At 43.5% G+C, this 21,552-nt stretch overlaps 1 protein-coding gene across 1 annotated transcript in view; it reads right to left on the reverse strand.

The window, feature by feature from the left end:
* The window catches only part of SH3PXD2A (SH3 and PX domains 2A), a 354,245-nt gene that overhangs the window by 84,685 nt on the left and 248,008 nt on the right, over positions 1-21,552 (reverse strand). The window contains exon 7 of the mRNA XM_040438015.1: positions 714-845. Within this exon, the coding sequence (XP_040293949.1) occupies positions 714-845 (132 nt within the window). The remainder of the gene's footprint in view (positions 1-713; positions 846-21,552) is intronic.

Genomic DNA, 21,552 nt, shown 5'->3' on the forward strand with positions numbered 1-21,552 from the left:
ACACACATGGTATTAACTAAACCCTCAGCCGGAACAACTGCTCTGTTTGCTTATGTCACTATGGTTGGAACTACACAGTATCCTCCAATCGTTGCGAACCTTAGTCTTTCATTTACCAGGAGCTGTGTCATAACAATAGACGAGTAATAAAACACAGCCTAATGTATAAATTCGTTTTGCAGGCCTTGAACGCAATATAAACTTGCATGGTGCCTGCCAAATATGACAGCTATCCCCTTTGGCTTTACACAGCCTCCCATCCAATACACGGAGCTGGAGGATCCTACAACGTATGGCTGCACAGTTCAGAAACTGTCACACAACGTCTGGCTTTTAGGTTGCTTGCATAAGGGAAAAAAAAAAAAAAACTGCTACATTGTTAACTATTAACTAATCGACAATGGATAAAACTATTACAGCGGTCTCCATTGGCAAGCAACACCCATACAAACAAGTAGGTGGTGCCCCTATAGTTAAAACAGTGATGCAATATTACTAATCCATACATAAGGCATAGGAGACATTCCTACAGAGCAAGGCAATATTTCTGGCTCGGAGCCCAAATCAACTGGGGAAACATTTTACCTCCTGAGCCAAGTTCAGTACTAGATGTAGTTAATGCACAGCCCTGCGGATGGGAGGGGAGCACCAAACTTGTAAGAATGGAGACCAAAAAAATTACAAAAATACATACATATATAAAGACCTCTTACCGCTTTCATTTTTCTCTATGACGTCCACGAGCTCCCCAGTTTTCAGACTGATCTCGGAGTTTTCTTGCTTCTCGTAGTTGGACACCACAACGTATTGTTCCAGGATCATGGATTCAGAGTTGGCATCAGCACCTGGGGATGGGAGAAAGCAAGCTGTCAGCCATCTTCCAGACATCGCTCCTCGAGAGCGACCCACGTCCATCCGATTCATGATAGGCCAACTTGTCGAGAGATTTTAGCCAATCAGAACACAATCGTGGCTTGCAGCATAGGTCCAAAGGGCTGGCCATATAGATGTCTCCCTTTCTGGCCCTTGAAAAAGGAGCAAGGAGGAACATTGGATGGAAAAGGAGAAGATGAAAAAAGAAACGTTGGTGGAGAGAGCTGGGCTAATCAATCACAGGGCTTCATGTCAGATCTGGTTCAAATCTTCATTGTATGAGAAGAAATGACTAAGAAATTAAGAAGAAAAAAGAAAAAAAAAAAAGGAAAATGACGAGTGGAATTGCAGCTAAGACCCCATGTCAGCTAATAGAGAAAGTAAACGGCTCTACTCTGCAAGGAAAAGTGCTTTCTCTTATGACTCCAGCTGGAAGTCAAGAGGGGACTGTAGACGCCAATCATATTCATTTGCACTGGAGTTCTTAAACAGAAACACATGAGTAAAACTGAGTAGGGAGGGAGGGAGAGGAGGGAGTAGCTAGGAGGAGGGGAACCAAGAGAAAGGAAGGAGGAGAAGGCCTGCACACTGTTTACTTCAAGCAGCAGACGTAAAAAAATCACAGTGCCAGAGGATTTTCCATTTATATATATATATATATTCTGCAGCAGTACTTCATCCTTTCTTATTTTAATCCCTTAGCCAAATAATAAGCCATCTGCATATTTAATAGTGCTTCCAGCAACAGAATTAATAACTGAAATATTAATTACCTAGAAGTTTATTTCACCTATTAAAGGTATTATCCAACATTTATCACCTACACAGCCAATAAAATGTATGACTGGTCCAACCACTGGGACCCCCACCGATCACTATAAAGGGGCTCCTAAGTCCCTAAATTCTAGAGCATTTGAATGGAGTGGTTGTCACCCGTACGCCCTGCTGCTCCATTCAATGTCTATGGGGCTGACTGGACTGGTGCAGTACTTTGCTATCTCTGTCAGTCCCATAGACTTTGAATGGAACGCAAAACGGCAGCTCCTTTTCAGTGCCTCTAGCAGGCTCAGACTTATAGGTGAATCCCCCGATGGGCCCCTGACAAAGATGGACCCAAAGTCCTTTAGGTATCTTAACCAGCCTATATCCATATAACAAATTGGGTAGAATAATTAAAAACGACAGAGTTTATTATTATATTGCATCAGGTGGCGGAGACTTCTAGATACAGAACCAGGCCAACTTGTATCTTCTTACCCCAGCAATTTACCTTCTCAAAGTTGTTGAAGGGACCACAATAATAAATTATCCCGAGAATCTTATTGCTGCCGACCACTATGTGAGCAGGTAGCATTTGCATGTAGCTGTATAGTGGACCCCCAGAATGAATTTTAATGGTGGGCCCTAGGCACCTCAGTCCGACACTGGCCTCTAGAGTAGGGACCTCAGAACACCCATTTTAGTGATTGGCGGAGGTCCTAGAAGTTCTGTTAACCGATAATGTTTGTGGTGGGATAATCTTTTTAGGATCATCTTTTTGAGGCTCTGATGCCCATACAAAATAGAGGTCAGTTTTCAATCTTATGTGGCCCAGAGCTGTAAGGCTACTTTCACACTGGCGTTTGGTGCGGATCCGTCATGGATCTGCACAGACGGATCTGTTCAGATAATACAACCGCATGCATCCGCTCAGAACGGATCAGTTTGTATTATCTTTAACATAAACAAAACTGATCCGTCTTGAACACTATTGAAAGTCAATGGGGGACGGATCCGTTTTCTATTGTGTCATATTGTGTCATAGAAAACTGATCCGTCCCCATTGACTTACATTGTGTGCCAGGATGGATCCGTTTGGCTCAGTTTCGTCAGATGGACACCAAAACGCTGCAATGGAGACTGATCGGAGGCAAACGGAGCCAAACTGGTGCATTCTGAGCGGATCCTTATCCATTCAGAATGCATTAGGGCAAAACTGATCCGTTTTGGACCACTCCTGAGAGCCCTGAACGGATCTCACAAAAGGAAAACAAAACGCCAGTGTGAAAGTAGCCTTATGTGCCATTTATTTTCGGAATAAGAGGACGGCAGCAGATGAGTTTTACCATGATATGTATGTGGTATAGTGACAGGATATGCCAAATGCCAGTAGGACTGGCCAACTATATTATGTGTAGACTGCATAGTTAGCAGCATTGTAGTTGATAAATTCGGGACATGTACTGTAAAGCTTCGCTCCTGGAATTTGCCACAATGATCTCTGAAAATTAGGGACAGCCCATGCACATTTAGGACTGTTGGCAACTATGACATTTGTAGGACGAATGCATCGGGGGGGGGGGGGGGGGAAGGATCAAGCATGTTGGATTCCACCATGAAAATGAATGATGAGATTCTCTTGTAAAAGCCTTAACTAGCCTGAATATTCCTGAGTCTGACAACTTTGGGATCAACTCAGACACCCATAGTGAGGCAAGACATATTGACCCATCCTTATATTGCTCTTGTGGCTGAATAACAGCACTAACTTCATGTTAATGCCCATGAGATTGTATAGATCTTCAGAAAAGACAAATAGATGGGACATTTGGGCGTCTCTAAACCTAGCCATATAAGCTGGTAATGAACAGCAAGATCTTCAGATGAGAAGTGATCCCACTCTGTACTAAAATTGCATTCCGATAAGCAGTGGCGTACATAGAGAAGTAAGGGCCCCATAGCAAGGATCAAACCAGACCCCCCCCCCACACAGGACAGAAGGGTTTCTGCCTAAACCCTTTTCAATGAACCGTGTGCCATTTTTTCCACTGCCTCGTTTGCTAAAAGTTGTTTCTTTAGAGCAGGCATCCTCAAACTGCGGCCCTCCAGCTGTTGTAAAACTACAACTCCCACAATGCCCTGCTGTAGGCTGATACCTGTAGGCTGTTCGGGCATGCTGGGAGTTGTAGTTTTGCAACAGCTGGAGGGCCGCAGTTTGAGGATGCCTGCTTTAGAGGGTAGAGTCCTGACCAAGTTTTCACCTCCTTTGGAAGAGGCGATCATCTCAACTAAGACTGGGCCCCCTCTTGCCCTGGGCCCCATAGCAGTCGCATGGTCTGCCGCTATGGTAGTTACGCCCCTGCCGATAAGGATGGGAATCTTTCATAGTAGTAATAGCAGGAGCAGTAAGAGAAGAAAATAAATCTTAAATCTATGGAAAAATAAGACTTTCTGCAAGGCTTTTTAAAGAGCATCAGCAGGCTGGGTGGCTGGGAGTTCCTGTCAATCATGATGTCATCAACAATTATCATAATTTGCTGTGGCTTTTCTGAGAAATTATCTTGTAGAAAAAAAATAAAATGACATCTACAGTCACAATTCAGCTCCTGACATCTGCCCGGAGCCAGAGACGATGCAAGCATGTGACTGTAGGTACTTGAGGTCATACGAATGCCACTGGAAAAAGAATGGGGATATATGGGTACATATTTGATTTTTGGAATTTTGCTTATGCAAAAAATAAATAAAAAAAATCACATCTTGAAAAATCCCCCCTCCGTGTGAGCGCTACTCCCTCTTCCTTACACAGTCCGTCGTCTCAGAAGCGAGTGTATTCACAAGTTCTCGCTCCATTCACTTGAATAGAGCGAGTACTTGTAATGACACTACGCCTCCGCTGCAGGGGAGACCACGCGCAGTGAAATGAAGAGGAAGCAGCACTCGCATGGAGATCTGCCTCCTATTCAAACAGCTAATTGCCAGGGGTGCCGGGTGTTGGATCCCCGCTGATCAGATATTGATTACCTATCCTGAGGAGAGGTCATCAATATAAAACCCCTGCACAATTGTTTTAAAGGGGATAAGCTGCCTGGAATTGGACTTTCTCCAAAGCAGATATTGATGACCTGTCCTGAGGATAGGCCATCAATATTGAACTCCCACAAAACTCTTTTAAAAACACATTATAAAAACTTTTTTATATCCGTATTCCCAGAGTGCATGATCCCATGATTTTTATTGCAAGCTCTACGGCCACCCATTAGAAAGCAGAGACAATCGAAAAGCAGAACATTGTGATGGGCCACATAGCAACTGAGGATACTGGAAAATCATTTATGTGTTTTTTTGTTTGTTTTAGAAAATGTAATTTTCTCTGTGGTTTACATTTACGGGGCCTGTTTATAAGGTATTCTTGCTGCTGGGTGTAGAAACTCAGCGTTCTTACAACAGGCATCTGCAATGCCTGAACTAATATGTATGTTTATGTGGAAGAAGATGGTTTTATGTGTTCTCACCATCCCAAGTAAATTATGAACAGATTTCAGAGCTTTATGGTGCTATAGGCAATACACTTAGAGTACCTTCACACTAGCGTTATTCTTTTCCAGTATTGAAATCCGGTAAAGGGTCTCAATACCGGAAAAAACGCATCAGTTTTGTCCTAATGCAGTCTGAATGGAAAGCAATCCGTTCAGTATGCATCAGGATGTCTTACGTTCCGTCCCTTGTATGGTACTTGACCAGACAAAATATTTTCCAGCTAAAATCTCAGAACAATACAGCACTTGCCGGATCCGGTACCAAGTGTTCCAGAAATTTCCGGTCTGCGCATGCACCAAGATAGAGGAGGGGCGGGTTTCTCTTTTGATCTTTGAAAAAAATTTAAATACCGGATCAGTTATTCTGGATGATACTGGATGAAACTGATCCGGAAAAAAAGGCTTGTATACGGATTGCCAGAACTGCCTGCCGGATTCTAACGCCGCTAGTCCTCCAACTGCAGATTACAACCAGTGGACCCTTGCTATGTTCATTCACCACCAATGATGGATGGTAGCCAGAGTTGGATTATCCATTACACAGTCCTATATCAGGTAATGGGCATACAGTTGCAAGAAAAAGTATGTGAACCCTTTGGAATGATATGGATTTCTGCACAAATTGGTCATAAAATGTGATCTGATTTTCATCTAAGACACAACAATAGACAATCACAGTCTGCTTAAACTAATAACACACAAAGAATTAAATGTTACCATGTTTTTAAATGCCAGAGACTTTTGTAAGTCTTTAGCTGACACTCTAGGATTCTTCTTCACCTCATTGAGCAGTCTGCGCTGTGCTCTTGCAGTCATCTTTACAGGACGGCCACTCCTAGGGAGAGTAGCAGCAGTGCTGAACTTTCTCCATCTATAGACAATTTGTCTTACCATGGACTGATGAACAGCAAGGCTTTTGGAGATACTTTTATAACCCTTTCCAGCTTTATGCAAGTCAACAATTCTTAATCGTAGGTCTTCTGAGAGCTCTTTTGTGCGAGGCATCATTCACATCAGGCAATGCTTCTTGTGAAAAGCAAACCCAGAACTGGTGTGTGTTTTTTATAGGGCAGGGCAGCTGTAACCAACACCTCCAATCTCATCTCATTGATTGGACTCCAGTTGGCTGACACCTCACTCCAATTAGCTCTTGGAGATGTCATTAGTCTAGGGGTTCACATACTTTTTCCACCTGCACTGTGAATGTTTACATGGTGTGTTCAATAAAAACATGGTAACATTTAATTCTTTGTGTGTTATTAGTTTAAACAGACTGGGATTGTCTATTGTTGTGACTTAGATGAAGATCAGATCACATTTTATGACCAATTTGTGCAGAAATCCATATCATTCCAAAGGGTTCACATACTTTTTCTTGCAACTGTAATTGGTCCCTAATGCAGGAATCATCCTTCCACAAACAAGTCATTTTAATTTCTGATGCAAATGCAATATTCAGTATTGAGCTGAAAACTGGACCAAGTCATTTCCACTGAAAGCTTAGGATAACAATTGAAAGGATCAGTAATTTTCATACCTATCAGGCTGTTATTTTTTTGCGTGATTATACATCTTCTGGGGTTACATTTAGAAAAATCCCCAACGCGAAGGGACCATCACATTTCTCCTAATTTCCATCTGGTACAAAAATCAATGTTAGGAATATTCATATGAACCCCAAATAATCGGGTATCAAAATATATAATGAGAGTGTTAAATACCTGAGACCTAAGAAGCTTTGCCATTCGGGAGTCTGGGAAACTCAGAAAGCACTTGGAGTAGCAGGCATGATATCCATTTTGATTAGGAGACAGGAGAGGACAAGTGCTATTAGTATTTGCCTTAATGTGTTGCTGTTTTACACATAATGGTGGACATTTATCATTTCCTTTGTGGCAGAATTCTGGCAGAAAAAGGTTGCCAATTTTGGCCCATGCCATCATGAAGCATAATCTTGTGACTTTTTGCAATTTTATGCCGCCCTTGGCACTTTGAAAAAGTGGAACGTGGATAGATTTGAGGATTAGGTGCATGCCAGATTTATTAGCTGGAACTAAAATGGCACCAGAAAAGTCGCAATCTTACTCCAGTAGGGGATAGCATATAAAAAAACTAGAGTAACATCTCTAGACAAAATTGTTGCTTAAAGATGCTCCCTAGGCTCCCGGTGCTAAGTTTCCTTAAAGAGACCAGTACTGTATGGAGTCTTACTGGAAGTACTCCATGGTATGGAGACTTCACCCTGAAACAGCTGTGTACAGATGGATATCTGGCTTAGCTACATTTCTTTGTCAAAGCCCAAGGCTTTTGGAAAGTCAGAGCCACATAGGGAGCCACCTTCAATAGGTGGTGCTGGCGAGATGATTCTCTTTCTTGGGAGATACCTCTTCGGATTTAAAGAGGCAAATTTTGTGCAAATAACAGCAACACAGACTCAAGAAATACTTACTTGAAATATTTGACTCATGATAAATTCCCCACAAGAAGGCCTATTTACTAATCCGGTCTAATATTTAGTCATTTACTATTTTAAATTCTAGGCGTATTTCAGGCGCCGCTATCTGCGACTTTGCCCCGCTCACGCCAGGTCTAATATTGTGGGCGTGGTCGGGGAAGGGGACAGGCCCGTCAGGCCCGTCTCATTCACCATTTTCTACGCCTGTTTTAGGCGTAGAAAATGGTCTAAATGTAGGACAGCATGGAAGAATTGGTGCTGGATGCGCTGAAGTTTTGGAGAGGCCGGCACCTCTTCAAAACTTCGGCGGAACCATGACCAGCTATGGACCTTTATTAAGACCAGCATCTAAAACATCGGTCTTAATAAATCTGCCCCTGTAAGTCTAAAGATACACTATTTTTATGGCAATGGCTGATGATAGAAGTTTATGCCACCTATTAGTTGGCAGTTACTTTGTGCCAGAATTTTTAGCCAAAATGTGCAGTCACATGCTAAGGTTTGCCTCTTTCCAGCAAGCAACGCACCTTTCTGGCTAAATAAGGTCTCCTTGTTAGAGGAGCGAATAAAAAGGTCTAAAAAAAAAAATGTGGTGCAGGGGATGTGTGTCAGATTAGTGGTTGGAAATTGCAGCAGAACTCTTTCACATTTCGATAAGGCTACTTTCACATTAGCGGCAGCCTTCTCCGGCAGGCAGGTCCGGAGGGTGAACAGCCTGCCAGACCCGTGCTGCCGCTAGTGCACGCATGCCGCCGGGAGTCCGCTCCAGCCCCATTCACATGCCGAGAGGCGGCCGTAATAAAACTACGACATGTCGTAGTTTTATTCCGGCCGCCAGAGAAGGCTGCTGCTAATGTGAAAGTAGCCTAAGTAAATCTCCTCCATTATTTGTATCATAAGTTTTGGATAAAAGTGTGAAAATTTGTGACACAATGCTATGTTATGTCACAATGTTCTGCTCAATGGTAACTTTCTCACACCATGCATTGAAGCCAAACACGTTTCACGGATTTTGTGATACAAAATGGAAATGATGTCACAAAAAGGAGCATCATTTTATTTTTGTAAAATGGTACGGCAGAAATTCCAGCATACGACTAGGACTGCAAAATCACAATGCAATTAGTCCAAAGGTGTAAAATGGATATTCCACACACATATAGTGGACATCTAGAAGAGCATGCATGCTTTGTTACAGTATCATACAGTTATTATATTGTATGAAAAGACAAGCTATAGGATACCCAGGACCACTCTCGTCTATATGCCCTATATTGAGAGGTGCTTTCTGCTTGGTACCCCTTTCTAGGAGCCAGAGTGAGGAGCAGCTGAATATGGAGGACTTAACAAGTCCATGTATAACATCTGAATGGCTCCCTGTGTCGTACCACTGTGTCGTGCCTTATGTCTAAACCAATATAATTTAATAGAGTTGTTCAAGGGAATCTGTCATCCAGATATTCAACATGTAACTATGCACACAATACAACCTTATTATTTCAAGCATGTTGTCTCCAATGCTGTCGTTATTCTGCTTTTGTGCTTCATGGTTGCGGGAGCATGGAATAAAGTTCATTTTCTCTGGAACCATAAAACACAAAAGAAGAATAACGGCACCATCAGGGACAACATGCTTGAAATAATAAGGTAATACACAGTTAAATGTTGAATATCTGGATGACAGGTTCCCTTTACTGTGGAAGGCCATGGAGAATTCCATCTGTGGTGACATCATGCATCTCCTATGTAGTTGTCCACATGCACTGAGCACTATCTGTAAAGTAATTTTACAAAGCACAGACGTGTAACACAGCAGTATACACAGCACACAGATGTGTAACACAGCAGTATACACAGCACACAGACGTGTACTACCTTTGGGTTCAGCCTTTGGAATCTCACACAAACTGGACATCCAGACTTCAGGTATCCAGAGGCAGCAAGAAAAGAATTACAAATGAATAAAAGAGCGTTAAACAATCTGTACAGTAAAGAATAACATCTGGCAAATAACATTCTCCCCGATGATCTTCAAACCCATCACACTGGTCTGATATAAAGGCAACGGCATAAATTAAAATCTAATTTATTAATAAGGGAACCTGCTTACAAGAGATTGTAAAATTGAGACCTGGATGCCCTGTCATTGTCTTTTAGATGTTTTCCCATTGGGGTACGCCCCTGTCCAGATGTCCTACTAGGGTAAGTAGATTTAAAAGGGTTATCTGGGAATTTAATCATGATAGATCATCAAAATCAGATTGGTGGGGGTCTGACTCCTGGCACCTCCTTCCGATCAGCTGTTTGAAATCTCCAGTGAAGTCTGCTGTCTCCCCACTGCTTACCTATCACAGCGACGTCCATTGGATACCTACTGTGCTTGGTATTGCAGCTAATCCCCATTCGCTTGAAACTGATGTATGGTAACTTCACTGGCCTAGGAAGAGGCCTAAGCGCTCACACAGCGCCGCTGCTTCTTCAAACAGCTGATTGGAGGGGTGATGGAAGTCAGACCCTCGCTAATCTGATATTGATGACCTATCCTGAGGGTAGGCCATCAATAACAAATTCTTGGATAACCCCTTTAAGGATAAAAGGGAGCAAAGTGACCCACTTGGAACCCCCCTCTTATAGCGGAGATCCACTATAAAGTTAAGAATCTACAGCCAGGCCATGCCAACTCCTGGGAAATAATGGGCCCACAATTATGCAGTAAAATCACGTGGCCATTGGCACCATGGGGTCATATGCTAAAGGAGAGCTTGAGCATACTTGAGCAGGAGAAATGTGTGGCTGCTAGCATCTTCCCTGAGCAGATTTCAAGGCCTCCTACAGTCTGTAAAGGGGTTGTCCAGTTGGGAAAACTCATCTACACAATGAAATAGATCAAATATCTTTTGTACAAAATAATCAGCCACAAAAGTAACTTTTTGGCTCAGTACAGTAATTAGTATTTCTTTGCGGCCATCCAAGGCTAGTATTAATTAAATGACCACACTTCCCCCAAAATAAAAAAATATATAATTTTTTTTTAAAAAAAGCATTCGCTTAAACCATAAAAGTGTCAGTATAAATAATTGACCTCCCTCACTGTCAGACTGTGGCGGAGGTCTTGACTTCTGGGAACAACTAAAGCATGAGGCCATAGGCCCAGGTTGCCACAAGCACACCACCTAAAATATCCCTTGGGCAAACCTAAGCCCAAAATACAATTTGTGAGAGGCTACAGAGTTCCTTTTACGGGACCATTGGTATTCCCGTTATTATTAGTCTTATTATTATTTGTTTTAAAGCACCATTAAGCTGCAGTACAAGAAACGGACACGCATATGGATAAGCTGTTACGCCTGCGTAATAAATTGAGCCATGGAACTCACTGGAGTATAGTGGACCAGTGGCATACCTTTCATGGATGCAGATTATGTGATTGCTATTGGGCCATGCAGTTAACAACTGGAGATTTTTACAGCTTCCATTGCAGTCAATGATAACTGTATAAATCCCTATGCACTGAGCTCCCCCCATTGGTGGCTTCACAGTATAAGGGAAGCAGCAGGAGGCCTGACTCCAATGACCAAACATTAACGGTCCATCCCAATGGGTAAGTCATCAAGGATTTGTCCAAGTTTAGCAAAAACTGAACATGGGTTTATATTATGAAACAAAAAAATAAACATTATTTAGATATTTATTCCTCCACCGCCACTCCGGTCCTCCCTGCTGTTCTCCGTTTACTTGGGTACAGTGGTGACATGCTTCTATACGCACGTGACTGCTGATGCCTATTCCCGGCCTCAGTGGTCTCTTTTATATGTTTATGTAAATTTCTGTATTTTATATCATTTCTCCCCCTTGGCCAATTTTGGCCAACTGAGATAATCTTTTAAACACGTTTACTGGCTGTAGCAAAGAGTAAGATCAAGTCAGTTGTTGTAGAACTTAAAGTCTTAGAGTGACACATATAATTAAGCTTCTTGACACTGTTAATTTGCTAGGTCTCAGGCTTCATAGGTCATCTGTACATAAAGAGGACTGTCCATGGAATATGCATTTCTTAACATATGGTGTGCATTAAGCTAAAGTAAAAAATAGGTGTGTGAGCAGTACACCCATTGAAATGGTGACCTAGTAAATGAAAACCATCTCTAGAAAATCTCTTTGGTGGGCCCAAACCAAGGTAAAAAGAAAAAAAATAGGGAAAAAAACAATTTCGCAAGTGTTCTTGCCATGCTGCCACATCTGGTTTGCATTTGGATTTCCTTTTAAAAACTTCTACATAAATTGTTCCCAGTGTTAAAAGGGGATGAAAAAAAGATTCATCATTGACACGTGTGACATATAGATTCCAGAAAAAGATGCTAGCCCCTTGCAAACAAAACAATACACAATGCGAGATGTGTTAATTACAAAAAAATTTGGCAAAGAAGATGTTTACAGGAGTCTGGCTTGGGCAAGAACATAAAGTTCAGATATTTTTCACTGGAAATCTTTGCGCAATTGAGGTAAATATGAATTTGGTAATTCCTATTTTCCTTATTTTGCTGCCATAATTTTCACCATTAAAAAGTCGTTTCAGAAGAAACTTAAAGGGGTTCTTGGGAATTATTTAAAATGGCCACCATCATTCTGTCCTGATATATGAGCAGAACTGGTTGCCACCACTTACAGACCTGCCTGAAGGTTGAGGAGGCAGAGCCTGACTACACACTACACTTTGTCACTTGCATATACTACATATTGGTGAGTTTTGCTGCCAGGCTGCTCAGCCATGATGGTATATCGTAGGCCCTGCTCCCTCATCCCCCTAGGCAGCTCTGCATGTGGTGGCAACCAGTCTTGCTAACATTTTATGGCTTGTTCTACCTACCTAACATGGAAAGAAGAGGTGAAGCGGGAGCAATTACTGCATAGAGAACAGTATGGAAGGTGGAGCAAGCACTGTGAAACATTACAGAGCCAACATGCTGGGTTTGGTTAGAAAACCCTACAGGAAGCTGCTGAAAACAGGAAGTTCTGCATGTAAATATCCTGCCAGGATGCAGTGATGCTGAGAACAGGGGGAGGAAAGCGCTGACATGAAAAACAGGAATATGGGGCAAAAATATGCAGTGTTTGGGGTACTCTGGGCAGATCAAATAAATTTCATTGTAAAATCTGAAAACCCATTTAAGGCTATATACAGTCCAGATCCTTCAAACCCGGTCCTCACTACAATTATCAGCCGGATAGATGCCAGAGGAGTGTCTCCTTTATTGTCTTCTGTGCATTGCAATCTGTGTCCACATTGATGTCACATGCTTATTATGGCACCCCCTCGTGTTCTTTTAATTACCTTCTCAGAACATTCACCTAATGTGTCCAGAACTGGTGAGAAGATTCCATATCAGCAGTACTATTTTTAATGATCTGGTCTGCAAAACAGGCAGCGGGACTGAGCCACTGGGCACGTGTGTCCACCAGCACTTGACACACTAGGTGGATAGAATTTTTTTTTTATTCAAAAGGAGGCACAAAAGCATTTTTGAAAAATGATACAATTGAGAAATTAATGTTAAAGGGAACCTGTCATCAACTTTATACTGCCCTCAGTACGATCAGCATAAAGTAGTGACAGAAATACCGATTTCAGCCGTGTGTCACTCATGAGCTAAAAGTAAGTAGTTGCCGAGAACCAGTATCATAATCATTACAGCACAGGCCTTGAAAAGAGTCAAATCTACCTGAGAAGAGTCATGGTTATTCATAATCTCCTGGTCTTCCCGACCATCTGCTGATGATTGGCAGCTCTCTCCTAGAGAGAAAGAGAGAAAACTAGGTAGAAGATTGTCAGCCATCAGCAGGTGGGCAGGAGAGCAGGAATTCATGAATGACCAGGACTCTTCTCTGGTGGCCGTGACTCTTTTCAAGGCCTGTGCTGCAATGATTATGATGCTGGTTCTCGGCAACCACTAACTTTTAGCGGATGTGGGACACATGGCTGAAATCAGCATTTCTCTCAGTGAGGTCAGCATAAAGTTGATGACAGGTTCTCTTTAATGTTCAGTGTAATTAGGGGGACCATTCCTCTAATCCTCTTGATCTATGTCTATGTTATCACCCTGTTTGTGACTACTACTGCCAAACTGCACACGCAGGGTTCCAGAAATCAGCTGAACAAGACGCTGCAGCGCCATTTGGGTACTCTGCTTTGAGTTGTCTTTGCTGATTTATAACATTGTATAAAGGAAGATCCAACTAAGAAAGCAGAGGCTGGTAGTGCCGCTATGCTGGTGAACAGCTGAAGGCTAGCAAGAGCGACTGACACCATAAAGAAACCACTGTCAGGTCTTCTGCCAATGAGACTGATCATAGCAGGTGCCGTTCAAGTTGGTAGAACCAAACAGACAAAAGATTACTTATCATGGGCAGCTGCCATAAGCATGGTGGGCACTTCTGTACGCACACAACTGTACGGTCAACTTATACAATATCCCATTACGAGAGGGGAGCTATGCAAGATAAGAGTGTGGCAATCCCCACGTAAAGCTGTGCTTGTAAAGGATTTCCAGAAGCAGCAGAGCTGAATTTGGAGAAGCCAGGTTCATGAGATGTTGCAGAACTGAGTTTGTCAGATATGGAGAAGGCAGGTTTACCAGATGTTGCAGGGCTGAGCTTGTCATTTGGCATAAATCATTATGTAGAATGATGTGCAAAGTGCGTTTTTACATAGGACTGCAGATAAAGGGGATTTTTGTTTTAACTGACTATCCTCTGATCGGTAGGGGGCCAACACCCTGGACCCCTGACGATCAGCTTTTTGCCGTGGCTTTCTCTCAGCTCACTATGCCCGGCGCTGTACATTGTGCAGTGGCCGTGCTAGGTATCACAGTTCAGCCGCATTCACATCAACAGGGCTGAGCTGTGCCAGCTGTGACTGATAAATGTGACATCACTTGGGCAAGGCTAAACTGCAAAAACTTTGCGACGCTACTGCGAGCGCCGTTGTCTTCTCAAACAGATGATCGGCAGGGGTCCCTGGTGTCAGACCCCCACCAATCAAATACTGATGACCTATGCAGAGGATAGATTATCAGCTAAAAAATCCCAGAAAACCCCTCATTATGCAATAATGATGCCTAGTGATTTTTTTTTTTTTTTTACATAGGACTGTAGTTAAACCGCTAAAAATATGTCTCCAAAGAGTTAAATGATAAATTCAGCACTGCCGCATTTCCAACTAGTCATGTATCTATTGAGTTAATTGAAAGGATGATAGGACACTAAATGGTGCTGTCCCGGTGACTCATACTTGAGGAGGATTCAGATCACTTTCCTGCCCTTGTATGGAGCATGCTGATCAGGACTCTCCAGCTCGGGGCCCATTCAGTTTTCATACAGATTTGCTGGAATTATGTCCAAAGCTGGAAGTCGGAATTGAGCTTTGCGGTTACTAAATGAGTGTGCAACTGGCAGAGCAATAGAGGGAGGGATACTCGTCGTGATGAGTCAGGATCTGCAGTGCCAGCGTGAAGAAACCTTTGTATATACAAACCTACAACCTGACTCTATAACGTCCTAACAGAAACCAGTAACAGATGAGACGGATTATTAACAGTCCTCTGCCCAGAAGACTGCCTACTGCATACATGCCGAGAGAGTCCGTGTGCATCTGTACTATGTACTATAACGCCCTGTCTCAGATTTATTCTCTGCTATAGAAGCAGAGTGGTAACACATCTATTGAACCATTCCTAGGTCTATATATTGCAACTAGGGATGAGCGAATTAAATTCGGATGTATCAGAATGTATTGGCTCCAATGAGCCGAAGTTCTTACTTCGCGAATTCTCACGAGACTTCGTGTAATAACTTAAAAAATTAATTTCTACTGTAAAAAAAACTTTTACCGAACACTGGTTCAGTTCCAAGTGTTTTTTTACAGTAGAAATAACTACTGTACCAGCCATGAGGAAGACCCAGGCGGCCCCCTGGGCATTGGCCCACCGGTAAATTTCCCTGTAAGGTCTATGGCCAATCCGGCCCCGTTACAGGGGTTGCCATCCAGCTCACCCAAAATGTAAATCTAACTAGTCTTGCAGTGATAGAAAAGATGTGGAGGCTGAATGATTCTGGAAAAGCTCTTTGGGAGCTCTAAAATTGGCCATAACTAAAGGGCCCATTCACACGTCCGTAGTGCGTTGCGCAATACACCCGGCCGGCACCCCCATAGAAATGCCTATTCTTGTCCGCAATTGCGGACTGGAAGATCGGGAACACGCTCCAGAAATGCGGATGCGGAGAGCACAATGTAAATCAATCTTGTCCTTCCGCCTCCCGTGGTTGTGGTGGAGTGCCCTAAGTATCCGGATCTGCAGCCTATCAGGGGTCACAGTATACGCGTGAGACATAGTCTCTATCCCTAGGATACCCTGTCAGGGGGACTATGTAAGACCTAATGGGCCTAGGCACAGAGTAGCCACCCAGTGGCGTAACTAGAAATGACTGGGTCCCACAGCAAATTTTTGAATGCCCCCTCCCCCAACAAATTTTCAAATCCCACTTCTATGGCTAGTCAGATGAGGCCCAGCAGGCACATCCTACAGTGTTACTGTATATAATGTCATTGTTTAACACTGTTGAGGGGACCCTGACAAAATCTTTTAGTCTTCCTTCTGGTGGGCCCCTTCTGTGTTCGGGCCCCAAAGCAGCAGCTTCCCCTGTTTCCCCTATAACTACGTCCCTGTAGTTACCACAACAAGGGATACCCATCTGGAAACTGACCCTCATTGCGCCAAAGGCCTAATCAGCATATTCAAAAAAAGTATCATAATTCGAGAACAGGGACTTAGATCAAAAAAAGAAAAACAGTGTTTTAATCAGGTGGACCATAGCTATGTGTCTATGCAAACAGCTGTATCAGGAGGTCGCTGGTGATAGATTCCCTTTAAAATAAAAAACTGTTAAGAAAAAAGTATAAATGCAGCAAGAAGTGATCTTGAAAATGAGGAACTGAAGCACAAATTATATTAGAATGTTGCAGAAGTTTGCATTACAAAGTTATTAAACTTTATTCGCATAAGAACAGAAAACCCATGTTCTCCTGTTCTTAGGGGCCTGTTATTTTGGCTGATATTTGTTGCTTGATCACATCTTTTATACCGCTGGTCGGCAGCACATCTCCCCATGTAAAGAGGCTGCCAACAAATCAAAACGGTGTGGGGAGGAACAATCGTTTTACCGATCGTTTATCCCCATTCTAATTATAATTGCTGCATATAAAGGCAGGTAACGAGCGCCAGTTGACATGCTGTTATCATCAACTGGCACATGCCTATGTAAAAGGACCCTAAAGGCCCCTTTATACCTGCTGATGCCTTGGCAATGAATGAACCATTCGTTGCCGATAATTGCCTGCTCATTAGAGGAGCAGAGAGCTGCATTTACATGCAGCAATCACCTCTGCTGTATGGGGATGAGTGATTTCTACTGTGATCGCTCGTCAATACAGATTTATAGGCAGTAGAGCCCTGTTGACACAGCATGATCTGATGCTCACAAACAATAAATTTGGGGGCCACATCAATGAAGCTTTCACCCGATGAACAAGCGTTTGCAGGTTCACTGGGTGATCGACAGCACATTTACACTGGTCAATTATTGGGAATAAGCAGCCTGTTTCCCCGAAAATTGTCCCATGCAAATGGGCTTTTAAACAAGCGACTGTGCCACTAATAACACTTGGTGATAATATTCTAGTCAGGGGCAGACTGGGAACTTAAGGTTTCGATGGAAAAAATAGTCAGGTCCAAATTGATGGAAGACAGAGCCGGAAATACCATATTGTGGCACATTAGACCACCCCAACAGTGCCAAATGCCACAGCAGCACAAAATACATCCCCAAAAACTTCCACTGGCTGGCTGTGAGGAGGGCCCCCTGGGAAATTTCCCTGTAGGGTCTATGGCAAATCCGCCCCTCATTCTAGTCTTCCAATTACAGAGATGGTCGCCTTAGGCTACTTTCACACTAGCGGTTTTTGCGGATCCGTCATGGATCTGCAAAAACGCTTCCGTTACCATAATGCAACCGTGTGCATCCGTCATGAACGGATCCGGTTGTATTATGTCTTCTATAGCCATGAAGGATCAGTCTTGAACACTATTGAAAGTCAATGGGGGACGGATCCGTTTTCTATTGGGTCAGATTGTGTCTTCAGGCAGCGTTTTGGTGTCCACCTACAGAGCGAAAGGGTGACTGATCGGAGGCAAACTGATGCATTCTGAGCGGATCCTTTTCCATTCAGGATGCATTAGGGCAAAACTGATCCATTTTAGACCGCTTGTAGCCAAAATCAGGAACAGATCCTAAAAGGAGGACACGAATATAGAAGAGACTGAGGGGGTCATTTTTCAAACAGAAATATGCCTAAATTAGGCATATTTCTGGCACAGATTGCAGCGCCGCAAACTGCGACCTCTCCCCGCTCACACCAGGTTTAAAAAAGTGTGCATGGCGTGGGGTAGGGAAGGGGACAGGCCGGCAGGCTCGTTTCATTTACCATTTTCTACGCCCGTTTTAGGTATAAAAAATGGTCTAAATGTAAGACAGCTTGGGAGGAGTCTTACATTTAGAAGTGGCGGAGGATCCGCTGAAGTTATGTAGAGGCCGTCACCTCTTTATAACTCCAGTGGATCCACCACCAGGTATAGGGGTTATTAAGACCGCCGTCTAAAACGTGCCCCTGAGTCTTTTTCTCATTTTTAATCCACTCCTGGTTTTAGCTTTAAAACTGCATGAAAAAATGTGTCCTTTTTGACGGCTGATGTTATTAGTGTCTTGTACCGCGGTGTAGTGCGAGTTCCTGCAACTGTACATCTGGTTTTCTCCTGTAAGAAGGAGGAGAACAGGAAAGTCAAGGCACTGCTAAAGCTTATAAAACTCTACCACGCAAACTCCTAGCAGAAAACAGATCAATGGATGAAAAGATTTCAAGAGCTGCTCAGATATTCAGATTAACTACAGCGTCAAAAGGAGCCCATCTCCAGAAACTGAGGGGGAAAAAAGGAATTCCTGCTTTTCATATTATATATTTATGGGAGTAAACCTATCCTCTCTTTATTACTGAAAATCAGCACAAAGGTTGAGCACAGCATTCTCCGACATGAATTGGTATGGGATGACCGGATGGGTTCAGGGTCTCACTGCTTATATAATATACAATACATTTGTAATACAGTCTGTACTACTAGAAACTTCTATGAAGAGCATTGATCATTCGCTAGACATTCCCAATTCCCCTGCTAGCCATACACTGGTGATTCTTGTCAGATTTTGACCACTTATTGCCACTGGTTAGCCCTTTTTTGCAGATATCCGTGACAAACCTGATCTTGGATTTTTTCGTTGTCAGATGCAGATGTTGGCAATACTTGGAAAGTCGTTGATGCAAAAAATTTTTTAATAATATGCACGGACCACACCAATAAAAACCTATACAATTATGAGTTACTTTAATTCATGGAAGAAGCCCTTCCCCCTACCTCCTCCCACTACGGACTGAAAGCAAAAATGGCAAAGAAGGTGGATGAGGCACGGGAAACGGGAGTTAGTGGCCTCGTAACTACATACTGTTATACTGGTGGTCTGTACCAGCCACCTCATACCTCCCAGCGGGTAGGACAGCCAGACTGCACACATCTTCTATTTGGCTGTCCGGGGCCTCTAGCATCTTTGCTGCTCCCTCCAAACTGTCCCAGCCACCGGGGCAGTGCGGCACTGGCTGAGGCCTGTCTTTTGCCTATTCAACCTCTCACTGCCTGTAAGGTGTGCACATACTCCATCCAGCTCTTAAAGGGCCAGCGATTGTGAAACAATCTTTCCCAGCCTGTGGCTGACCACCTCAGGATATTTAAATAGGTTATCCAATGCCCCCCATATGCCCGGGCCCCACAAATTAAAAATACTTACCTGGCTCCCCGTGCCGCTCCTGGTCCCCAAACCTACGCTTCTCCCTGTGCGTGGATGAAAACATCCGGTCTTGGGGGGGAGCGAGCAGTCAATGGCAGACGAGCCTCCCTAGAGTCACCCCCGATGCTCATTCCCGCCTGCCACTGATGCTCCCCCTTCCCCCGACACCAGATGTTTTCATCCCCGCACGGGGAGAAGCAGCAGCGACAGTGCGGGGACCAGGAGCGGCGCAGGGGGTGGGGAGCCATGTAAGTATATTCAGTGTGAGGGGCTCGGTCATATGGAGGGCATTTATTAGTCGGATAACCCCTTTAAGGCACCTTCACATATGGGAGGGTGCCTGAACAAAAGATTTTAGCTAGCTAGCTTCCTGCAGTAGTGTGCTACAGTCTCGCTCTACTGCCCACGTACCAAACACTGCCTTTTTCTGGACATTCTGACTGTGTTCCCAGCCTGTCCTTGGACTAGATTGCTCACATGCTGTCTGCCCTAAACTTGACTTTTTTCCTGACTATGGTTTCTCATGATTCCTCAGAGCTCCACGCTTGTGTGTCTTGAACCCCATGGATCAGAAGCCACTAAACAGAGACTACTACAAAACATAGCAGACTGATGGTTCCCTGCAGCAGAGTCCAGATCTCTGTATAAAAGTTAAAGGGTGAAGGCCAGAGGGAATTGACCCAAGTCAAATCTATTTAGTGGCAAATATGCTAAATACGGTTATGCGCTGGAGACCAAATGGCACATGTATTTTTGAACAGTTTGGTTTAATTGTGCAGAGGATGTTTCCCTATAACTGCTTCCTTTAAAGGGCTTGTCCGAGTTCAGAGCTGAACTCTAACATATCACCTTCTTCCCCTCTGATATGTGCATCAGAGATTTTTCTGGAGATCCGGTGACGTACTGGGCTTTCCACGGGTAAGCCAGGCGGAGGCTTCTGCCTAGCAGTGAGCCTGGTGATGTCACCGGCACTAATAGGCAGGATTTAGCGCTGCCCTAGCCTGTAAAACAGCACTAAAGCCCACCCATCAGTGCCGGTGACATCACCGTGAACACTGCTAGGAGGAAGCCTCCACCTAGCAGTGCAAAAAATATAACAGCGCAATACAGTGAAATGCTCCGATGCTCATGTCAGAGGTGCTGAGTGGGAGAAGTAAGGGATGTGACCTGGTTCAAACCCCTTTAAACAGGAGAGCATAGTGTGGCGAATTATCCATTGTAATAAAAAAATATTTAAAAAGTTATGGAAATTTTGCTTGGGTGTTACTTTTTTTATACAAACAACCAGAAGTAATACTCAATTCCTCCAATAAATACTGTAGCTTGTGATGATAGCTCATGATACATGGTAATAAGACAAATATTATAGTCAAATATTTGACCTCTCTTCATTACATATATTAAGCCCAGGGGATAACTCTTCCCTGGAGCGGCAGACACTGAAGACAGACTGGCAGCGTACTCTACAGCCTGAAGAACAAGAGATTCATTGAACTCTAGCTGTCTGTGGGATACGTGTTTGCAGGAGTTCATATGTTTACTGCACCATGCAAATTTTAGAATACAAGCCTCCCCAAATATTGTGTAAAAAGCTATCCGCCTGCCCCGGCATCCTGGTTCATATTTGTTTGGCATCCTGCTGGCCTCCCATGTGACATGGCGGCTGAGACAACGCAACTCTTCACTGGATATAATCGCTATTCAAGGCACAATTTAAAGGGAAAAAAAACTCCAATCAAATAGCCCTTTTGTACGATTACTACGATTGTGTGACATTACAATGACAACTAGACAATATGCCGCTTGTATGTAAATGTCAGAAAATGTAGAACAAAAGGGAAAAACACAGCTCCCATAATGAAGCCAGACTTTTGTGCGCACAAGAAAACGTGCACTCTGTTATCATCCAGGGATCGATTCCCAGGCTTGTACCACCAATATTCTGGAAAACAGATATGCCAGTTTCAGCAGGACTAGCCG

Source organism: Bufo bufo, chromosome 6 (assembly GCF_905171765.1).
Source record: "Bufo bufo chromosome 6, aBufBuf1.1, whole genome shotgun sequence".
Lineage (NCBI taxonomy): Eukaryota > Metazoa > Chordata > Amphibia > Anura > Bufonidae > Bufo > Bufo bufo.